Below are 22564 nucleotides of genomic sequence, written 5' to 3'. Positions count from 1 at the left end.
CAGCTTCTGTCCTCAGAAACAGCAGCATGCTGTGACACTTCACTTCTCCTGAAACAAAGCCTTGTCCACACCACACCTTGGCAAGGAAAACAAAGGCTACTATCTTCACCTAGGACTTCTGCCCCAGTTGAAAAACAATTTAGAATATGGAGAGCATGCACTTATTTTTCCCCCAGAAGAGCACTTGAAGGATTTGCTACCAATATTTTTCAAGGGTTTGCTGAGGAAAACCTTTAATTATATTAGGATATATTAAAGGAAGGAATTAATAGAAAAGAAGGTATTTTTGAAATTGAAGTGTCACAGAGACTACAGTTTGTTTGCACTGTCACTGCTGAAGCTCATGTGACAGACAGCAGGATTATTTTTGGTAACTGGGTGGAGGATGGGGAGACTGATACACTATTTGAGCTTCTCCATGCCAGTATCTGCTATCGAAAAAGTTACCAAAAGACTTCTGCTATGTAGTAAGAAAAATGCATGGTCAATGGAGAATGGAGAAATTTCATTAATCATACAAAGATGTTTCCTTATAACTAACCAGTACCTAGACATCATGCACCTATGGTAGGTAATTTTTCCTGCTGTAAATGCCATCACTTAAACATAATTTCACTATATGCAGAGGCCAGTTGTGGTCCCTCAAAGTATTTGGGAGTAATGAAGGGGGTGAGTCAGCAGAAACCCTGGGATGTCTGGGATGAGAAACTCAGGCTGAGTAACAGAAGAGAAAGGATTTTGCATGATCTCTGGATCTGATCAGCAGAATCACTGCTACTTTATCTCAAAATCACTCACTTCAAAGGTTATAACAGGATTTGGAAGTAGTGTCAGATGATTGCTGGCTAGTCTGGACAAACAGCAAATATCTAGAAAATCAAGACTAATTGGAGCTTGAAGGCAAGTTCTTTGGTAAATCATAAATCTTAATTTCATAATGCAGATACTGCTCAGGGAGGCACATTTACAACATAAGAGACTTTCACAAAACATTTTGAAAATTTGAGGGGTCATTTGGTTTAAAGATATTTTTCAATTTCTAAAAAGAAATGTGGATTAGAAAATGTATAATATAATTAATTAAAAAAAAAAAAAGTTTGCTTCCTAACTACTATGTTTTTTGAGTCCAGAAAGATCCATTCCCATGCATTGCCTCCTACCAAGGAGGAGCAGCCCATTTCACTCTCTGTAAGTTCCTGAAATGCCATAACAAGTATAAATCATTCTCTGTGGGTAGGTACCAATTTATTATTTATCACAGTGGATAAAAGATATTGGAGACAAAATGGTGCTGTGGTAAAACTTTCATTCAGTTAATGGGTTTAGTTATGATTATTGCATAGGAGTTCATTACTTAAAACTGGCACAAGCACTAAATTTCAAACAGGGTTATTGAGTCAACATAGTGCTAAAAAAAAGCTAAAAATATATAAAAAATAAAAATATAGCTAAAAAAAGGTTATGTATTGCAAAAATCAAAGAATTTTCACAGTATATCCCTACTTCTGTGAGTAAATTTTATTTGAAAAATGTCTGAAAAACATTACATGCCACTTTAATAAGTATGTATAAATTCCTAGCTAGTGAAAACATAGGGCAATGTTTTATGCAAACAGGTATGTTTTTACCAAAAATAATTTCTGTACCGCTTGTGTAGCACCACCAGATCTATATATTTATATCAGAGCAAAAAGAGGGAAATGTGATTTCAGATTGGAATAATCACACTTTACACACATGCAGCATGTGTTTTGCCCTACTTACAAGGTTCATGGCAATGAAAATCACTGTCACACTCAGCTCCAGATTTCACACACAGCAGCTTCCAAATTTTCATTATGCTTATAGAGCTAAATTCTTCTGTGAGCAAAATGCTCTCCACCCCTATTGATGTTAAACTGAGTACTGATTGATGTTAAACTGTGAGTACTGCACTCACACTTTGGAGCAAAACTTGTCTCAAAATATTATGTCTGAAAGACTTATCAACTTATCTTGTGTATTTCTATCATTTTTATAAGCTTATGAATGTAGCTTTTCACTGTTAAACAAATATTTTAACAAAAAAAATTCTTAAACTGTTAATAGCAGCAGCTCTTGAACAGTGCCCCAAAAATCAGGTGCTGCAGGGGAGGAGCAGAGAATAAGCTTGGGCATTACACCATCCAAAGCCAGCAAAGCTCCTGGATGAAAGAGCATTTATAGAAGTCAGTGCCCTAAAACGCCCACAGGTAACCTGGGAAAGCCCATTTACAGTAGGTGCTGGTTCTCATCCCAGTCTGTGTCCTGAAGAGACACCTTGGAGATGTTACTTAGGGCCAGAGCACCTGTACTTCTCTCCTCTTAAGCAGAAATGAATGGAAACAGGATTTCTTGCCTTTTGCCTCTACCCTTATTTGTAAAAACACCAATGAACATGATCTGCAGCCAGAGCCCTCCATCAGCTGGAAGTGGTTTCCTGAGGGAAGATGCCCAGAGAGCAGCACTTGGGTCTCCAATGGTCCCAACAACCTGAAGGGCTTGAAGCATTTCAAGTGAGGAGCTGACCAAGAAAACTTCAGTGTCATGTGGGAAGCTGCTGCTATAGCAGAGGTCCTTCCAAGACACAAAGCCACACCTCCAGTCTGTCCCCCTCTGGTCCTTCTGCTTTCAGTGGCCAGAAGGACTGTCACCTGCTCAGTATGGCCAACACACAACCAATCAATGCCCCTTTCTTCCCAGTTACACAATTGTCATTCCTTCCTGGCTAACCCATTTCATGGTCCTCACATCAAACCTTTCAGCAGCTGCTACCCCTGACCTTATTCCTCCCCTCTCTTTGTCTGCCCTTCCCCAGCAGTGTCAGTGCTGCCACAGCTCTGCCTCATTCTCTAGCCTGGCTCACCAGACCAAACCCAGACAAAGGACATGGGAAAATACATGTATAGCAGCTGCCAACAAGCAGCCAACTCATTCTCCTCATGGGAACAGGAGCTGGTCCTGTACCACCTCAGTGCTTTTCTTCAGTAAGTAGCAAAAATGATGTGTTCTTCCCCAGGTATAGAGCTTTCAGAGACAGGATTACTCAGAAAGGCATTGCTTGCAATGGAATTAATGATTGCTGTGTATAAAGACCCCCAACACTTGCCAAGCATGATTTCCTAGTTGTTTACACTTAGGCTAAATATAGATCATCCTTTTGTGAAGTATCTTTCCTGAGGAAATATCAGGAAGAAATTCCTTAAAGATGCCCTTCTGGCTCCAGGGAAATGATGTTTGGGGTGAGTTAGGTGTTGAGTGGAGGTATCAAGTTCTCAAAGAAAACCCACTTGTTGTTGTCAAGCCTTTGAGAAAAGTTCTGATTTGTAGATGCTCAGAAGAGAATTTGGAAAGGGCTTTGCAAAAATTTGCAAAGGAAAGGAAACTCTGGAAAAAAGTGTTCTGAATGTTTTCTGGTTGGTTGATTGAGAAAAACTCTTAACATACATCAATATTTCTCATGGGGTGCATTAGGATATGAGAAAAGGGGAAATGACAGTTGCAGTGATGTTGCTGAGGTAATTTGTTAGTGATGGAGTAATTTTTTTTCTCTCCTGGCAGCCAACTGACTCAAATGGCAATGTTAATAACCCAGACAACACCAGGAAAAAGCAAGCAAGCCTTGGCAGGAATATGTGTTCTTATCAAATCTGAGAGGGCACACTGCCTCTGCTTCCAAAGCTGTAAGGAGGAAGCAGGTTTGTTAAGTCACAGAAAATCCTAGCAAATTCCTAGAAGGGGCAGTTCTCAGAAGCACCCCAGGATATGCTACAAAGAAGTGTTCACAGCAGTAGGAAAACTCTGCAGGTCTGATGGAGAATGCCACAGAAAAATGTATCAGAGGGTGGCCCAAAACCGGCTGAAATGTTCACAGTAAGACAGAAAGAGAAGATTTGAAAAATGAAAACTGAAAAAGTAGGTGAATGAAATAATGGAAAAAATCAATGCTTCAGCAGATGGAGATGACTGACACACAAAAATAAAAACTTGCTACAGTCAGTAAAGTTAAAAAACATTCAGGGAGAAAACATTATTAGCCAGTGAAAGAAGTATCTTCAAAAGAATCAGTGAAAGTATTTCAGGCAAGAATTGCAGATGATAAACAGTGATAAACTAGTAAAATCTGAAATAAAAAAATGGAAGTATTATGGCAAAGGAAAGAACTATATTATCTTTTGGTTAAGAGAACTGAAAGAAAAAAATGAAGTACAGTGGCATGAGTAAGCAAAGTGAATGCCAGGATACTGCTGAAGACATTCAGAGAAGAATGATGTCTAACTGGAAGACATCAGAATTGGACAAAATTCACAAGCATTTGTTAAACATCCTTATCAACCCATAATCAGTGAAAATCAGAATATTTTGTTGATGGGGAGCATTTGGCAGATACCAAAACAGAACAAGGGCCTAGATGCTGTTATGATAGATTATGCAAAATCTTCTGAAAGTGAGTCATGGAATGGGAATCCAGAAGCACCTGGGACTGGGGAGGGAAGTGCATTAGCAGCAATTCACAGGAGAGGAGAGAGGAGAGGAGAGGAGAGGAGAGGAGAGGAGAGGAGAGGAGAGGAGAGGAGAGGAGAGGAGAGGAGAGGAGAGGAGAGGAGAGGAGAGGAGAGGAGAGGAGAGGAGAGGAGAGGAGAGGAGAGGAGAGGAGAGGAGAGGAGAGGAGAGGAGAGGAGAGGAGAGGAGAGGAGAGGAGAGGAGAGGACTGTGAAGGATTATTTTCACAGTAAGACACACTGATAAATATTATTTAGTGAAAAGAGAGGAGTCTCTTTCACATGTATTTAATACAACAGCTTGAAATTACATGGTCAGTAGGAGGCAAAAAATAATTTCCCAGTTAAAACTGCAAGGCTTCTTTCTTAAGGAAATAAAAATGTCATTTAGATAGAAGAAGTCTATATACCTAAGAAGTCCTGTTGAAAATATCACAGGAGATCAAAACAGGTATTAGTGTAAAAAAGTATATAACAGTGCTAAACACAACAAATGTTAGAAATTCTTCAAAAGATTATGATAAACACCAAAGGTGGCTTTAAAGACAGAGTGCTTTCAGAGATGTGTACAATTCCTAAAGGCATTTCAGCCTGCAAAATACATTAAAGATAATCAACATGTATGCCATCCACTGCAGTGAGGAACGGGACCTGAGGGAATTGTACAGCATGCCAAAGCAGAAGCTAGCACTGAATTAACAATAAATACGAACACAGATGTGAGAAAACCTTTCTGTTGATCTGATGATAAGGAATAGCAGAGGCTATTACAGAGAATGAGCATATGGTTGCAGCAAGCTATATCAGAGAGTGAACACTGTCTAACTGGGTCTCGGGCAACGCTCCAGGACTGGATAGGAAAAGGCTCTTTCTAACTGCTAGCCCTTGGATAGACAAGGTGCAGAGTCAGGGTGGGCTGGGAAGAAGATACATGGCTTTGGAGTCACTTTTGTCCTGATATATAAAGAACTGGCTTTCCCACTGACACATCTATAATACATCCCTTGCACACATTGAATGTTCCTAAGGAGGCACCACTTCTGGTAGTTATTTGAACACATCTTGAATGAAGAATTTTTTTTTTTTTTTTTTTTTTTTTTTTAGCAAGGTCATCAACATTGCAAACACACACTTATCTCACACAGCATAGTTGTGTTTCTGCAACTTTTGGCTCATCTGTCCTTGTGTGACCTGCCAAGGACTCCAACCTCGTCTTCTCACCTCCTCTGACCTTGTGAAATTGTGACTGCCAGAGAAACCACAACTCATGGTATGTAAACCAGACTATCTCTACTACTACTACTACATCTCATGATCCCTCTTATGCCTGCTTTATCTCCAGATGAGCATGAATACATCACATCATTCTACCTTCTATCTCCCCTCCAGCTTTTGCCTCCTATGGGCCAGGGAACGCTTACAAAGTAAGGGTGCATTCCCTTCATCCTGCAGTCCAGCAGAGACACAGCTGACTTAGCAGCACTTCCCAGCAGAGCTAGGCTGCAGCAACCTAAGCAGCAGGGTAAATTCAGCCTTGTTAGAGCATTGCTGGAGCATTTTTCCCTCACTTCTCACCCACAATTTACTTTCTGCTTGAACCCCAAGACCACCAAGCAGTCCCCAGTGGATCTGCATATCAATCAACAACAAGGAATAAATTCGGTACTGTGGATGAGATGGCGTTTTTGCAGACCCTGTTACATGGTATCATGTGCAGCTAGCACAACATTCACAAATAACATTGAGAAACGGGAAGAGCAGCTAAAACATGACGCAGATTTTATCTTTTGTGTCAGATTCACCACTAATCAAAGCAACACTGATATGTATGCCAGCTGATGATCTGTTCTGTTAGGTACAAACACTCCAAAATTTCTGCATTAGACTACTCATAACTCAAACACACAGAGAAATTAAATAGGAGCTGTCCTTATAAAACTGAGCCAGGCTTTGTGCCAGTTGACTCGCAAGTAATGTTGGAAAGATTAAAATAACACATAATTGCACCAGCTCTCTAAATCTGACCAGGGCTCAGAGGATAAATGCCTTACCTCATTATGTTTAAATGCTCTATCTCAATCTGGTTTAAAACAGAGCAGGGACTGTGAGCTGCCAATCTGCTGTACTGTTAAGAGAACAGAAATACTGCTGCAGATTGGGATGTAGGCTCCAGTAAAGAGCTGTGCTTAGTATTTGGCTTTCCTTTACAGTCCCCTGTTCCTCAGCTCACTTGTTTCCAAGGATCATCACTTCACCCAGTATGACTGTGTGTCAGCACCAGTTGAAATGATCTCTTTTCTCAAGAGACAGTGTTTCTGTGCCTGAAGTGCAATGTTATTTATGCATTACAGGCCACATTCCTGCTGTCCAGCTCATGCTGGTGGCTCCACCACTGAGGAGTACCAGCCAAAACAGCGGCTTGCCTATCTGAGCCCTGCTCTCAGAGACAAGTCATGCACACTTCATTTGACTTTCAAGTAGGTGGAAATCCCAGTCTGTGTAAAGAACAGCCAGAGCTAGCTGGGAGTCAAATCAGAAAGAGTTTTGCTCCAGCAGGAAGAGAGTTTCTAAGGAGACAGTTAAAAATGGAACAGTAGCCCTGTGAGAAGCCCCAGACAAAAAGTGGAGCATCACTCATCTACATCTCTATTGATTCTAAATTACTGATGATGTATCTGGGACACATAACAAAGGAGACCTTTGGGGCAATTGTACAAGCACTATCAGCAAGCATTTTGTGTAAGAATTAGTCTAAAACACCTGTGTGCCAAGTTTCCATTCTAACCCAGCAATACTGCTCTGCATGGCTTTTCTGACAATTGCTTACCTCTTTTAACTTGTCCAGCTCATTTTGCAGAGTCTGCTTGGATACTTCCACCTCAATGATTTGCTGCCGAAGGACTTCGTTTTCATCTTCTGCTTTAACTCGTTTCTCCTCCACACTCTCCAGCTCATGGTGCAGTCTGACAGAAACATCTTTGGCTACCTGGTCAAGAGAGCACAAATGCATGAAGATCATCCACAAGGAGCAACAGCTACAGTATGTCTCCTACTAGTAAGAAGCATATTACAGCCCTAGACAGCCAAGAGATTTTTAGTTCAATTATGACACTGTTGATGGAGCACTCCAAGCCTTCCAAGTACCAAAATGAATATTCATTCCTAATACAGAAATCCAGAATGAAAATATATTTGATTACCCATCTCCAGCTCCCTCTACACATTATGCTAAGGCAATGTCATGATCAGCAGGAGGAAACAAGCAGACACCAAAGCTGCCCATCAAAGTCCCAGCACATCCCACAAACAAAGCCAAGGAATTGTGCTATGGAGCTGACAGGCCAGCAGTCAAAGCTACGTGTGTGCAGCAGTCACAGCCACACAAACTTGCTGCTCTAGCAGCAATCCCAACTAGGCAAGAGAGATATGAAAGCACAGAAATATATGCTACCTTGGGTTTTCTGAGTCTAGCCTAACAAGAATAGATATTTACTCCAAAAACATTTGTAAAGGTGATGCATCATACAAGATGAGGAATTATGGAATTACAAGAACTCAGTAATAAAAACACTCAATATTTTTTTCATTGAAATCTAGGTACAAGATTTTTACTGAGTAATGTATCATTGCTACTGTTATAAGGTTATAATTTGGTTTCCATCATAAAATAAAAAATTAGATCTGACATTTTAAAAGGTTTGATGACTTGATATGTTACTCTCATTTCCACTGCTGACAACAAATCATTCTGCTTTCAGAAGGTTTTATGTTTTGCATTTTGAAGTACAGCATTCTTAATAATTCTAGCTGCAAGCAGTGCTTCTCTACAGAAATATATTTAAAATAGCCACAAGATATCAAGAAAGATGAGTAAAGCTAGGTAAATATCATGTCTATACAAAGCTTTACTTCATCTTGATGGAAGCATTTCTGAAAGATACAAAAGCTGTTTCAGTATGAGTACAATTTTTACAGGTATTTGTGTTTGTAGGGAAAAAGCATTTTGATTCTCTGCCCTACAAAAATATTATAAGAGTCTGCTCCTGTTACAAGCAACTCACTAGACACTAAGAAATGTAACTTAAGACTGTTTTTTCCCAGTTACTTGGCATAAGCAAGAAGTGAAAAGGAAGGAAACAGCATGAACTGGAAAAAGCATATCAGGTTTTGTTTATACAGTACTGCAAAACTAAGGTTTTCAGTAAAGCCAGTAAAACAAGACCCTTTAAATCTTTCAAATGCAGAAATGTAACTTGACTGTATTTCTTTCATTTTGAATCTGAACACATGTTTTTTTGCTCACTGACACATCTTTTTAAGGCAATGAGCCGAATATTTGTTCTCCACCACAGCAGAAGGAAATTGGTGGTGACGTTTGGAGAACTACTGCTTGTTTCATGTGTCACCCTCACTTCCACTGCAGAGAGCCACATCACAGTCTGCTCTCTGTTGCTGCGAATATGAATCTCTCAACCCACCTTTAAATCTTGTTCCAGGCTCCTAATGAGCTCTCCATCCACATGGCCTGTTTGTGCAACTTTCAAGCTTTTCTGTTCAGCTTTCCTGAGACGATATTGCAGAATGCGGCAATTCTTGTTTGCCCGGTCCAGCTCTCGCCGGAGCTCCTGCAGCTGGTAAACATCTTCCTCTAAATAGCTGTCACGCATTTCTTCCATTTCAGCCCGAAGTTCATCCAGCTCATCCTGTGAGAAGTCAAAACAGTGCTCCATCATACCTCTAAATCTCACCCATGGGAGCAAAATAGGAAACATGCTCGCTAGGATACCACATTAATGGAATGATACAGACTGCAGCACGCAGCTCCAGAAGTCACAGGAACAGAAGTTTTAGCCCAACAGAGTAATTATGCTGAACTAAATTAATGAATACTTGTCATATTTCTTTCAACTGCTTTGATAATTAAAAACAAACCAGATGCTCATGTCTCCCAAAACTGGTAACCTTCATTTTACCGTCTCAAATTCAAATTAAAACTGCACAATACTTTACCACTATTTGAACTGATTCCTTGCTTTACTTGGACTACAGTAAACTTACTTAAGCAAGTACTTCAATATCTCTGTGTGGTGTGCCTTTTTTATAACCAACACCTCCTAAAAACGAAATTTTTAGTGGAAAACAAATTACTTTACACAAAATACTGAGCTGTTCCATAAGGAAATGCTGTCCCATCTGAACCTAACACTGTGCACTGGACACGTGGATTGTGTGCAGGAGAAAGTGGGGTTTTGTTGTGTGCACACACATCTCAATCACACAACCACAGGAACAAAACAAAACCCTGCCCGTGGGAATAACCTGCTCTTTTTTTTCTGGGAATCATGATCTGTCCCAGTTCCACATCACACCATGAGTAGCACTTGCTCTCTAAAGTCAGATTAAAGATTTACAGCTGAATAAGATAAGCTCTATCATTGCCATTCATTTGAGTGACTCGAGCTCCAATGCTGGAACTGTTATAAAGATCTTCTAGGCAAAGGGGTACAAGGTATTCAACTACTGCATGAGAGAAAAAAATGATTCTACAAACTGAACAAAGTTGGGGGGCAAAATCAAGAAAAAGAGGCAGTAGGAGAATATTTGAAATTAACTATTAATTTTTTAATTAGTTTCTTTAAAATTGCATTCGATATTATAAAGATCAAATTTTCTGTGAAAAACTGCACTTAAATAAGATTCCAGGAAAACTTGTACTGGGGCTACCTGCACCATGACCTCACTTCAGATCTGTAAATCACTCTTGAAATACCAAGATTATTTCCCACTTGAAATACCAAGGGTGGCCAGAGAATATTTCACACTTGTCTCAGGTGGAGAGGGCACTGCAATGAAGTATCCTTGACAAAGCCCCCCTGCCCCTGGCTGAACCACCCCTGTCCAGTCCCTGCATGGACACATCTGCCCACACTCTCCTGGCAATCCTCTCAACCACTCCCCCTTCCCATGGCACAACCAGACTGACATATTAAACTTGCTTCATTGGAGCTTTGATAACAAATGCAGGGCAGATCTTGTCCCTGAGCACAGCCCTGACCAAAGGAAGATGGGTAGATGGGTTCTTTAGCCTTGTCAGCTCTGTTAGAATTACAGTGTTACTCTTAACCAAAATCCTATCCATGTATAAAAACTTTAGTATTTATACAGCTATGGTTTAATTTCAATTAGTTGTGCTAGCATAAATTTTGGGTACACACAAGGCCTGTTATTTCCAAAATTACAGCTGTGGCTCACCAGTGAGCCACCAGTACAGCCCACTCAGGCCCTGCGCCTTTCTCCCTGGAGAAAATTTCTCACAAGCCTCATGTCACTGTACATTCTCAATATATTCAGATTTCTGCTGCAGGAGCATCCTGTCTCACAGTCTCTCTGGGGCAGGTGCAGGAGCAGGATATTTGTGTGGATGGATAAACTCCAGGGTTACTCCCCAGTGAGCTGGATCATGCTCACACCATACACTGTCTGAGAAGGAATAGTGTAAGCACAGTCATTGAGGTTACCCTTGCAGCAACAACATCCTCAGAAGTTCCAAATACATTAATTAAGCACAAACAGCTGACTTCAAGGAAGCAAATGAACTCTGCAGACCATACCCAGCAGGATTATTTCAAAACACTTCAGGGTCCAGACTCTATCTACTCCTCCTCAGGACACAGCCAAATATTCTGGCAGTTTACAGCAGACACACTGGTGAAGTTTTGATAAATGATGTATATTTTTAAAAAGAAAAACATAGCAATGCATGCTTGATTGGATTGGGAACAAGACCTACTTTTCTTTTCTGTGCACACACTTACCATTACACTTCACAATTATAGACACTTTCAAGTAAAAGTTTACCCAGTGAAGATAAGAGATGCAGAAGAAAACACCAAGGTTTTAGAAACTGATTAGAGAGTAGCAGTGGCTTTTGAACCTAAGAAAAGGAGTACACTTGTGCATTATCAGTTTCTTCAGGAGATATTTTGGCTAAAGCACTCATATCAAAAGTGGAGGCTTTAGCAGTCAGAGCTAACACAGCCCTACAGAATGAACAGGACCAGAGACTCAAACTCAGGTGTTGAATTAACCTCAACTAGATTTAAGTTCAACGGACTTTTTAATGCCACCTTCAGAATACTAATGTTAGATTAGTAATTTGGTTGTAAATTAAAATTTTGAAACACAAATCCACAATAAAGGAAAACAACTGTCATTAAGAAATTAATGGGATCTGGTTTATAATCCAATGTTTGCATTCAAGAACTAAGCAATGGCTTTCTTGTATAAAGTAGCCTGCAATTATAATGTCATTGCTCATCTCTTAAACTTGTTTCTTATCTTTATCAGGTTTGGTTGGTAGTAAATTTGGTTAGTTTCTAGAGACATATAATAAACAATATTTCATTTCAAAGCCTTTATTGCAATCAAATTTGGAAAGTGAAACTCACAGAATTTTAAACAACCCAATCCCTGAAACACTCATCCCATTTAAACTGAATATTTCCAAATCCCATCCGTGGGCATGTAAAAGTCACTCTGTTGGAGACTTGATTCCAATGCCTTTCTTCACACCAAAGAAGTTGCCTCAAAGAGTTGCAAGCATTGGCATGAGTTACATTTCAGGAGATAGGACTGCCTTTAGTGTCCTGGTAAACCAAAGTTTTCTCAGTCTCCCTTATCAGCACAGCTATGACTTTGCAACTCAGTGTTGTGGGGTTTTATTTTGGTTAGTTGTTTATTTTTGGTTTTCAGGGTTTTGTTTTTGTTTTTTGCATTGTGGCTTTTTTGTTGCTGTTGGGGCTTTTTTGTTTTGGGTTTTTGTTATGTTTTTGGTTTAGTTTGGTTTGGGTTTTTGAGTTTTCTTTTTTTTTCTTTTTTTTTTGAGCTACGCTTGCCTTTTGTTTTGGTTATAAATACAAAGTTTGTTTTCCTCTAGTGTAATTTTGCAGATAAATTAAAACTTAGAATACAATGAAGGAAGCTATACTTTAAAAACTCAGACAATTCTCCTCTCAGATATTTTTTTGACTGACCTGAGCTTCTTTTCCACAATTAATTCTATTCTGCTCCCCAAATTTTCACATGGAAATCAAATTTGTCCTGAATTTTTGTATTTAGGGATACAGCACACTTTGGATGAGCTTTAAAACAAGGCAACACGAGCCACAAACAGTTTTGACTGTATAAGGAGCAGAAACCTCACTGTATAGGCTGCATGCAGCATTAGCCCATTTTCTGCTGTATTGCTGCAATGCTTGGGGCTTGAACCTATGTAGTCTGACCAGCCCAGAGAGGAAAAGAACCAGATTAAATCAGACAGATTAAATATTTTTGAATAGCTACATGAAGTCCTATTTTTATATAATAAACACATAGAGAGGAACATGTCACCTCTGGAAAATTTAGCTCAGATTTTGTATGTCAACCAGCACACAATTATAGATACTGGGATAAACCTTTAACTAAACCATAACAGTTTAACCTTAGTTACAATAAAGACACAATTTTGCTTTCAATAGAAGCCACAAGGCTAGTGACAAGGGTGTAGATGCTTTCATTTCTTAACAGCTTATTCTCCTTGGCAAGTACTTGCGATTCTGCTGTGGACACTGAAATTGCATGTTAACAGATCCTAAGTCAGAACTGTCCCAATTGCACCTGGAAAATCAGAACAGCTTAAATTCCTCTTCTAAAGTGATCCAGGCACAGAAAGTGAAGAAAGCTAAGTTAAAGACACATGGAAGGGGAAATTATAGCTGAAACTATGATGGTCCTACTTACTAAACTGGCAAACTACTGCTTTAAAGGAAAACATGTCAATCATTTGTGAAATCAAAGGTAAATGCAGCAAAGCCAAAACTCCCAGCGTGGTGGTTTGCAAAAAAAGGGATGCTCTGGCTGCAAGGCAGATGGAAATAACAGATAAGCCAAACCCTTGACTTAATTAAAATGTATTGTTCTTACTACTCTTATTATTGTGAGTTAGAATTAAAGCTCTTTCTCTCAGGAGGTGTTGGGCTTCATGCTGTAAACTTTAATATTGTAAAACTGAAGAAAGAGATCAGAATAGGCACTTAAAAGTAATTAAAACAAACAGGCAAGAAAGCAGCCAACCCTCTTTGCTCATCTGAAAATGGAGAGCTGTTCCCTTCCTTAAACAGGGAGGACCTGCTCCAGCACCCCAAAGTGGCAATTGAAATTGGGAGGTTAAGAGCTGGCATCAGAAGCTTCACTTTGCTGTGCATTCCTGAAGGGGATGAAAGCCTCTTCCTCTTGATCCCTTTTAATTTAATGGTAATTATGCTATTACTTTCAGTAAGAACAGCACAAGGCAGAGAGTCCTGCAAGAAGAAATATTGTTTAGGAAAAACTGAACTGCTTTTCTTTCCCTATGTTACACTGGTCATCAGGAAAAAAAAATAATGGAACTGTGTTCTCTAACTGGCAGCTCTTTCCAAGTCTGCAGTAGAAATCCAAGTTGCAGCATCTCCTGAGTCTTTCAGCTTGTGGTTTCACTTGGCCCAGATGACTTCCTAAAGGCCAGCTGTTTGGGGTCTAATAGGAGTTACCCATCTGAGAGTCACAGGGGGGCTCTGTGGATGCAGGGCCACACAAATTTGTGTGCCACACACAAGTCCCCAGGACTGCAGGGCAAAAGCAAAAGAATTAGGATTCCCTCTTTGCCTGTCAGTGTGCCAAGCCAATGTGAACTGGCTGAGAAGGGGAAAGCCTTGTGTGCAGTTTCCATCACTATATAGCCCAAATACATACTGAGAGGTCATTTTCTGTCTGTACTGTGCAAGTTGAACACTTGCCTGCCAGAAGAGAAGCCATTATCTCACAAATACCTTTACTGATGTCATGCTTGTTTATTGATTTAATTATAATGAAGTATAATTAAGTACAAATTAAAGGAATATGTCTTGTTTATGATTCTTAGAAAAAAAAAAAAATTAAAGAAAAGAGGGAGAGGGAAAGAGAAAGAAAAGGTCAAGCCATATGCAGCTATTACACTGAGTAACCCATACTCATCTGAGTCATTCCCACTGAAATGACCAGGAATACTTGCATAACTTATGAGCTCTGTCTACCCAGCCAGTCTGGTCATGATCTGTAACAATGTTTGAAAGCAAATTTTCCAATCATGTCCACCAACTGCACACTCATTCTGTCCATAAAGCATACAAGAAATGGACTCCTTCCAAAACAGAGACCTACACACCAAGTGTGCATCAAATGTGCTGCATTACTCGAGTCCTCTGGGCAGCTTTAAACACATGCAAGGTGGGGATGTTTTGTTCAAGGGGCCAGACTAAATGCAGTCCTAAGCAAGGCCACCAAACTGAAGGGTCAGGTCATCTGCACCACTTGTATTAGGTCAGCCTGCTGATCTACCTTCACTGAGATGAATTACTGCATAAAATAAAAAAGTTCTTATCTCAGAGCCTGAATGGAGACTACATAGTGGAATGTAACCATGAGCCAAAGAAAACTTTAAAATTATTATTAGGGAGAAATTACATGCAAAAAACCAGCATAAAAAATACATGGATACTGAATTCATTACTCTGTGAATACAGTTATGCACACTGGAAAAGCCTTTAGGCTCCACTGAATTAGAACATATCAGTGTCCAGAAGTGATATATTAAGTTGAAAATACCTGCAAACTAGAGAGACAAAATAAATAAACTGCATAGTATTTAAGAAAATGCAAATGAAGGAGGAAATTCAATTGTCTGTGTAAAAAATATGTTCATTAATTTACCCAAAAGTCATATTTATAGATTCTGTCAGTACTATTTTCTAAATAGAAAGTTATTTAATATACATTTAATCAAATGAGGGGAGAGTGGGAAAGGGAGGAAGAGTGGAAATTACAGTGGGTAGCTGCTATTGCACTGGTGAATCCAGAGCTTTGAGAAAGTCCTTGGTAAATCTAAGATTCATTAACTGTGATTTTACATAATCTCTGTATTCATGTTTTAAATATCTCAAACTGTCTATATGTAGGAGATGCTGCTGCTAAGGAATAAACACATCCCCCACAGCACTTCAGAGCAGAACTGCAGCAGGGATAAATATTCTCTGAAAGGCTTTGATTGGGAAAAAAAGCAACAACCATTATTTTTGCCTCTTGCAAAATATGTTAATGAACCCGAAGTCCCTGGGCCCCTGATGTTATTATTTAGCTCCCAAATCAGACTACTTTACAAGCCATGCACCAATCCAACGTGGTCTGAAGCTTGTGCACAAACCAAGATGTGAACTGGAGAGTCATAGGACTATGAGCACCTGTTGACTTCAGGGCTGGATTAACTTTGCAGGATCTGAGAGCAGAGCAGAACCTGGCAGCTTTTCTGCTTCATTCAGGCATTAGCTGCAGGGTTGTTTGGACACACATCCTTGACTGGGGCTGGCGAAGCTGTAGGAGCACTCATCGACAGCATTTCTCGAGGCCACCAAGGCGACTATCCCGGTGCATCACACAGCTCATGCCCTGCAGGCAGGTGGGGCTGCCAGGGACTCAGCTGGAGCTAACAAGGCACATGGCCTCGCCATTCGTCCCCCAAAGTGACATTCCCTCGGATCTGTGCCCCGGGCAGGGTTACCACCTTCCCTTCTCTCCAGAGCCACCTCTCTCCAGGTGGGAAAAGCAGCATGCCCAGCAGAGATGCGGGATGAGCTTTGTTTTCCTAACCCCGGTAACCCTCACTAAACGGAAAGAAATGGGTGCCATCACTTTGCATCATTTTTGCTCCGAAAAACCTTTTGACATCAGCAAATCCCTGCAGGTTAATAAAAGAAGCGGCGGAATTACTCCCCCTGAGTTCAGCGCAAGCTACAACTCAAAGAGCTACAGTTTCAAGTGAGTAAAGAAATACAATGTAACCTCATATCACACACATTGTGATTTTAAACAAAAATGAACGTGGTTTAGATGCATCTGAGTGCAATAAGGGGCCTGGAGTAGTCCCTTAGTCAATTTATATCCAGAATATGTCACAGTTACAAATGAAAGCAAAAGGACAAAACAAGTAAAAAAAAAGACAGCAATCCAATAAATCCAAGATAGTGTATTTCTGTGCTAACCCACGCTGTAGCAGCATTTCCAGCACATCAGCTTGTACCCACAAAGCGAGGGCCAGGTAAAGAGAAGCTCAGCAAGCACCAGTTTTATTTTAAGGGCAGTAGGAAGTGTAATGCCTCGTGTAGGAGGCTGCTTTCACATTATGGCCATGAAGGGTGCAAAGAGAAAAAGGGAGAGTGTTGTGACTAAAATACTCTGCTGTTTCTCCTAGCACATTTATTTAATTAACACAGTCTAAATTAAAGTTTGGCTGAGACATGTCTAATTGCTAAAATTTGGGCCCTCTTCCTTAAGATTCCTCACCCTTCAGAGGGCTCTACACTACAAAGGGTTTCTTCCCAAGTTTCCCAAAGACACACACAGTGAATGACACTTCTCCATGTGCTGGACACTTGAACATAAACTTGAACACCAACCACTTGTGCAGTACCTTGCTACTACTAACAGGACTGACTAGCAATAACTAAAACTTTATCTACTACCAGCAGTTACCAACGATCTCCTGGTCCTACAGGGTCAGGCACCATGACAAAATTTCTCTTTTTAGACATCAACCACTAAGTGATATCTTTCTTTCAAATGCTGCTGTAGTATTACAGTCTCCCACCTACAAGTAGCTGAAGGTCATGCAAGGAATACATGAAACTCAAATCAATGATGAAATTTCACAGAGACAGTAGAAGAGAGGCTTCTCAATGTAAACACTTCTCATGCATTTCACCTACAGGCTTAGCTTTGCAGCTAGTTTGGCTAGAACCAAATTGTTATCTAGAGTAAAGTCCTGGAAATACATAAAGTGAAAACTTGATACCAAGTTAAAATCTGACTCATGGTATAAGGAGTCTGAGATGATGCAGAAGCAGCAGCTTGCTCTGCATTCTGGGAGACTTTCTAAAAACAAATAATTGTTTTGTTTGTTTTTTCTTTTCTTTCTGGTGACACTTTAATCTCTAGTAATCTTTAGCACTAAGTCTCTGTGTGTATGTTTATCTTCTGTAACTTGTGTTACAGACACATGAAAGATACATAAAAGACCTTCCTGTGTGAAAGTTAAAATTTCCCGGAAAAGACTATTATGTGCACTTAGGGCTGCACTCCAGCTGCAGGGAGGGATAAGGAGGAGTGAAAACCACAAAATTTGGCTTGTGGCCATGCTCAGGAAATTAACAGTTTCTTCTGGGATTTATCTAATCATTTGTCTATTTACAGTTGACAGCATCCCTGTTATCCCTTAGCCCCCTCTGGAGAAACACAGCTCACTCCAATGCCAACCAAGACAACTACATTGTAAAAAACACACAGAACAAACCCACAAGTAAACAACTCAGACAGTGATGTGGTTTTAATTTGCAGACATTTTTATAGGTTTTCCTAGGAAAGGCAAATGAGGTTTGGGGATTCTCCTGATAATTTTTACACCACTGGGCTATTTCCAACCCTTTTGAGAGAGGAACAGAACTAAGACCTCGCACACCCAGGTGGCCAAGCAAAGCAGAGAGTGTACTCATTTCCCTCAGAAGAGGCAAGTGTTGGCTCATGGCTTTCCAGGGACCAGGACATGCCCACCAAAGAAACCAGGCCGTATTATCCTACCAGAAATACCTTTAGCATGATAAAGTCACACTATGGATTAAAAATAAATAAATAAATAAAATAAAATAAAATAAAATAAAATAAAATAAAATAAAATAAAATAAAATAAAATAAAATAAAATAAAATAAAATAAAATAAAAGTGTCAGGATGCAATTGCTGTAGACGATGAAGACATCAGGGTGAAAGATCTCAAGGCATTGTTGCACAGGGTGAAAAATTAGGAATGGAGCAGAATAAAGTTCTTCACCTAAGATTTGCCATTGTCAACTAGGTCCCATGATCACAGGGGTCCTCAGGTGGGACACATTAACAGGGGTCTGTCTGTCCTAGACCATTCAGACACACTCTTCTGTTTCAGTTTCCCACAATTAAAAATCACTTTCAGTATAAAGACAGCTTGATACACACTTTGTAATGGGTTTAAGTTTATAATACTCATACACTTAGTGCAAATCCTGTAATGCAAGGAGATGCTCCTAGACTTCATGACTTCTAATGGCAGTGCCAGTTAGCTACTCTTTAAGTGATTCCCATTATCAATTCTGATTTCATTACATCTCCTCTTGCTTCTAGGCTGTCAAATAAAACAGAAGCTTGTGATAAAGGTTCTCTGTGCTGCTCATCTTTTTATAGACTATTACATTTCCCCACCACACTCAAGTTTCCCATCCAATGAGTGCTATAAAAGCTTTGCTATGAGCCAATAATTTTTATTGGTCTGGTTTTGTATTATCCTTTTCTAGATGACCAGCAGCACCCACAGTATTTCAGGTACTCTCACTGACCTGTGTAACAGCTACAGTTCTACAAAATATTGCCAGATTTTCTTTGTTAGTCTCTGTTCAGTTCACACTGTAATCTAACAATTTCTGCAGATTTTCATTTCTCCTTCTCTCATGATACTCCCAAGTTAATACAATACAATGTAAACAGAAAAGTGCATATTTTTTCTCTCCAAGTACTTAAGATTTGGAACATTAAGATTTATTTACCATTCTTTGCCTTCATTTTTGACATGTTCCTCAGAGGTTAACTTTATGATTAAGTTCTGTCTGATGCTTGCTAGACTTGACTTAAGCTAGAAAAATTTAATGTCATCTGAAAATTTTGCTGTATCATTGCTCGTTCCTTTTTCCAGTTCACTAAGCACCACCAGACCCGGCAAAGAACCTTGCAGCACCCCTGCTGTTACCCTTTTGCTATGCTGAATATTGTTTCCTGTACCTTAGCCAAAAAACCCTTAATGAGCCTAGCCTGTATCTTTATCACTCTTCTTTTCCAAGGTTATACACCGTTCTTATTCGAGTAAGAATCCTAGATTTACATGGATTTCCATGGTTATTTTGCTTGACAACAGGGTGTTCTCAACATCAGGGAAAAAGATTGTTTTCACCAGGGGCAGAGTCAAACAGTGGCTGTGGTTACAGGATTATTTCAGTTTATCTTATTTATAGATCTTTATGGATGCAGTTTCTTTGCTCTGCCAAAAGATCAGATTGTAAGTACAAGTCCAACTAAAGGTTCCCACAGGTCAACCTAGCTCAGAGCTCGCCTGAATTTAGCTTTCCTGTTTCTCCGAGGATGGATTGATACATATCTACTTTTCTACCTGCACAAGGATGCAATGACACTTTTTTCTTGTGGCTTTTGTTGTTCTATTAGCACTTCACAGCGAGCGGCTTCATTTTCCAGCGATAAAGTAACACAATAATCAGAACACATAATGCTGTCATCCTTTCCACATCAAATGAGGGAACCTGTTCCTTCGGCTTTTCCTAAAGGGTGATACTGAGGAAAACAGTTCCTGGAAAGCAAAGTCCTGCTAACCAGTAGAGTGTTTGCGGTGCTTTAGGAAGAGTCGGGGTTTGCTGAGCTACCATCGCGTCAACCAAACGCAACATAGCCACGGTACATGTTGCATCGGACTGACGTTCATCCAGCTCCCACAAACCGGGCTTTGCAGGGAGCCGCGATCACACGCTTAAATCCCTTAACTGTGCTTAAGCCGCGCTGCGGTCCCGCTCCGTGGGGCGGGGGAGGAGGGGGCCGAGGAGCCCGGCCGTTCTCCCTGCACCTATTTTCTCCTGCGGGTGAAATTTGGTATTTGGTCCAGGGGAGGGTCCCATGGGAGGTGACTCCAGGCAGCGCGAATCCACTTCCCCCCCTTCCAGGCGCCGTCCCCGCAATCCCGGGCAGGAGGGGCCGCGCTTCTACCGCCGCCGCCCCCGGCCCTTCCCGTCCCCGCGGAGACCGGGCTGCGCGGGCGATGCTCACCTTGAGGTACTCGTTCTCCGAGCGCAGCTCCTCCACCTCCCGCTGCAGCTCCTCCGGGGCGGCCGGCGGCGGCTCCCCGCGGCTCGGGGCTCGCCCCCCGCCCGGGGCCGCGGGCGGCGCATCCCCGCGGGAGCCGGGGGCCGCCGGAGCTCCGCGCCCGGGGCCGGCGGGATGAGCGGCGGGATGAGCGGCGGGATGAGCGGCGGGATGAGCGGAGGGCGGCTCCCGCTCGCGGTCGCTGGAGCCGGTGCCGGACTCGGCGTCGCTGCTGGCGGCCGGGGCCAGGCGCTGCTCGTCGGAGAGCGGCTCGGAGGGGCAGTCGGAGAGGTCGGAGCTGCTGTCCGTGTGGCCGACGCGGGCCAGCGCCGCCGCCGCATGGCCGCTGCCCGCCGCGGCTCCCCGCTTCGCCTTCCTGCCCTTGCCGGGCGGCGGGGCCGCCTCCCCGCCGGGCTGCCGCCCCCCGCCCCGGCCGCCGGGCCCCGGCTCCGGCCCGCGGGCTGCCCGCTTGGCGCAGGGGGCGGCCCTGGCGCCCGCCCTGCCCGCGGCCGCGGCGGCCGGCGCCTTGCCCCCCGGGGCGGCGGGGCGGCGGGAGAGGCGGCCCGGCGCCGCCAGCGGCCCCGCCGAGGGCTGGTGGACGCCCGGGTGCGGCGACGAGGGCGCCCGGGCGGGGATGCCGGGGGACTTGGGGGGCGCGGGCGGGGGCTTGGCGGCGGCGCGGGCGTGCAGGTCCTTGAGGAAGGGTCTGGCGGGCGACGGGGCGCGGTGCAGCCGCTTCTTCTCGGCGTGCGGGTGGTGGTGGCCGGGCGAAGGCGGCGCTGGCCGCAGCGCGTCGCCGGGCCCCGGGCCGGGGCCGTTCAGCGCCTCCATGGCGCGGGCCGGGGGCGGCGGGGCGGCCGCGGGGGCTCCCGGCGGCGGCAGGAGCGGCGGTGCCCGCGGGGCGCGGCGACAGCACGGGCAGCCTCCTCCAGCCTCCCTGCTCGCTCTCTCATCACTTCTGCTTCTCCCAGCCACAGCCCTCACACTTTTCTTTCTCGATCCCCCTCTTCCTGCCCCCCCACCCCCACCTTCTCCTCCTCCTTCTCGCCGCTCTCTCCCGAGCACTGATTTGTTTCAATAAATCGAGCCCAAATCCCCCGGTGGCAGCCGTCTCCTCCTCCTCCTCCTCCTTCTCCTTCTTCCCCTCCCGCTCCCGGCTCAGCTTGATGCTGCTCAAGTTGTGATGCAGCCCAAAAAACCGATCCTTTTCCCCTCAATCCGAGGCAAAGGCGTGCTTTCCTGGCTGCCTTCTCCTCCGCTTGCAAGCCCCCCTCTCAGCCCACCGGCGCCGCTAACCCCATCACTGCCCCGGCTCCAGCTCCGGCTCCAGCCGCCGCCTCCGCCCGGCTCCTGAAATAGCCCCGCGGCTGCCGGGGCCGCTCCGGCTCGGCGCTGCCCGCCCGTGCGCAGGATCCGCCCCCTCTGTCAGCCAGCCAGGCTGCTCTCCTCCCGCCCGGCAAACTACTTTCCTCGCACGCTTTATTATAGGGACGCCTCTGCCAGCCTCTTCCTATCAGAAAGCCTCATTTAGGGAGAAATGTTGATTTCCCAGTCATGACGCTATATAGCGTTGCCCGTTTTGGTTGTTTTGGTTTTTCTTCCCCCGAGCTAAGACTTCATGGAAACGCTCTCTCCAGGGACTGGCAGCAACAAAACAACAGCCACCGCATTATCTCCCTGCTCAAGGCAGATACAAGTTCACCTAGAGGCAGAGCCGAGTATCCGAGGATATCAGCAAGTTCCTGGCTCTGGCTGAACTACAAAAGACACGGACCCGTCCTTTTGGAGCACGGGGCTATGAAATCACAGCCCTTACATTTGCAAAGCACCCGGAGAGTAAATGAAAGGGAGGAGAGGCTCAGGCGTGGGAAAGAGGCACAGCCTGAATGGGGAGAGCAGAGCAGCACCAGCCGGGATGTGTCCGATCCTTCCGGCGGGGCACAGCGGACCGCGGAGCAGCCGCGGCGGCTGCCTTGTCTGTCAGACGAAGGTGGTGAATGCGTGCTTAGCTTCTGAATCCTTGGGAGGCTCGGATCACCCGTGTCCGGA

General features: G+C 43.2%; 1 protein-coding gene across 7 annotated transcripts in view; it reads right to left on the bottom strand.

The window, feature by feature from the left end:
- Positions 1 to 20972, bottom strand: part of MTCL1 (microtubule crosslinking factor 1) — a 102453-nt gene extending 81481 nt beyond the window's left edge. For 3 of the 7 annotated variants that reach the window (XM_056483660.1, XM_056483661.1, XM_056483662.1), the window contains exons 1-3: positions 20480 to 20971; positions 8999 to 9223; positions 7348 to 7506 (exon numbers count right to left, since the gene is read on the bottom strand). In XM_056483660.1, coding sequence (XP_056339635.1) covers positions 7348 to 7506; positions 8999 to 9196 — 357 coding nt within the window. In that variant the 5' untranslated portion in view covers positions 9197 to 9223; positions 20480 to 20971. Of the gene's footprint in view, positions 1 to 7347; positions 7507 to 8998; positions 9224 to 20479 lie in introns of all 7 variants that reach the window. The other 4 variants (XM_056483657.1, XM_056483656.1, XM_056483659.1 and 1 more) reach the window with 2 other exon arrangements.
- Between the last annotated feature and the right edge of the window lie 1592 nt (positions 20973 to 22564).

The sequence above is a fragment of the Oenanthe melanoleuca genome, chromosome 2 (genome assembly GCF_029582105.1).
Source record: "Oenanthe melanoleuca isolate GR-GAL-2019-014 chromosome 2, OMel1.0, whole genome shotgun sequence".
NCBI lineage: Eukaryota > Metazoa > Chordata > Aves > Passeriformes > Muscicapidae > Oenanthe > Oenanthe melanoleuca.
The sequence above is the reverse complement of the archived record's forward strand: the minus strand, read 5'-3'. Positions and strand labels throughout refer to the sequence as shown.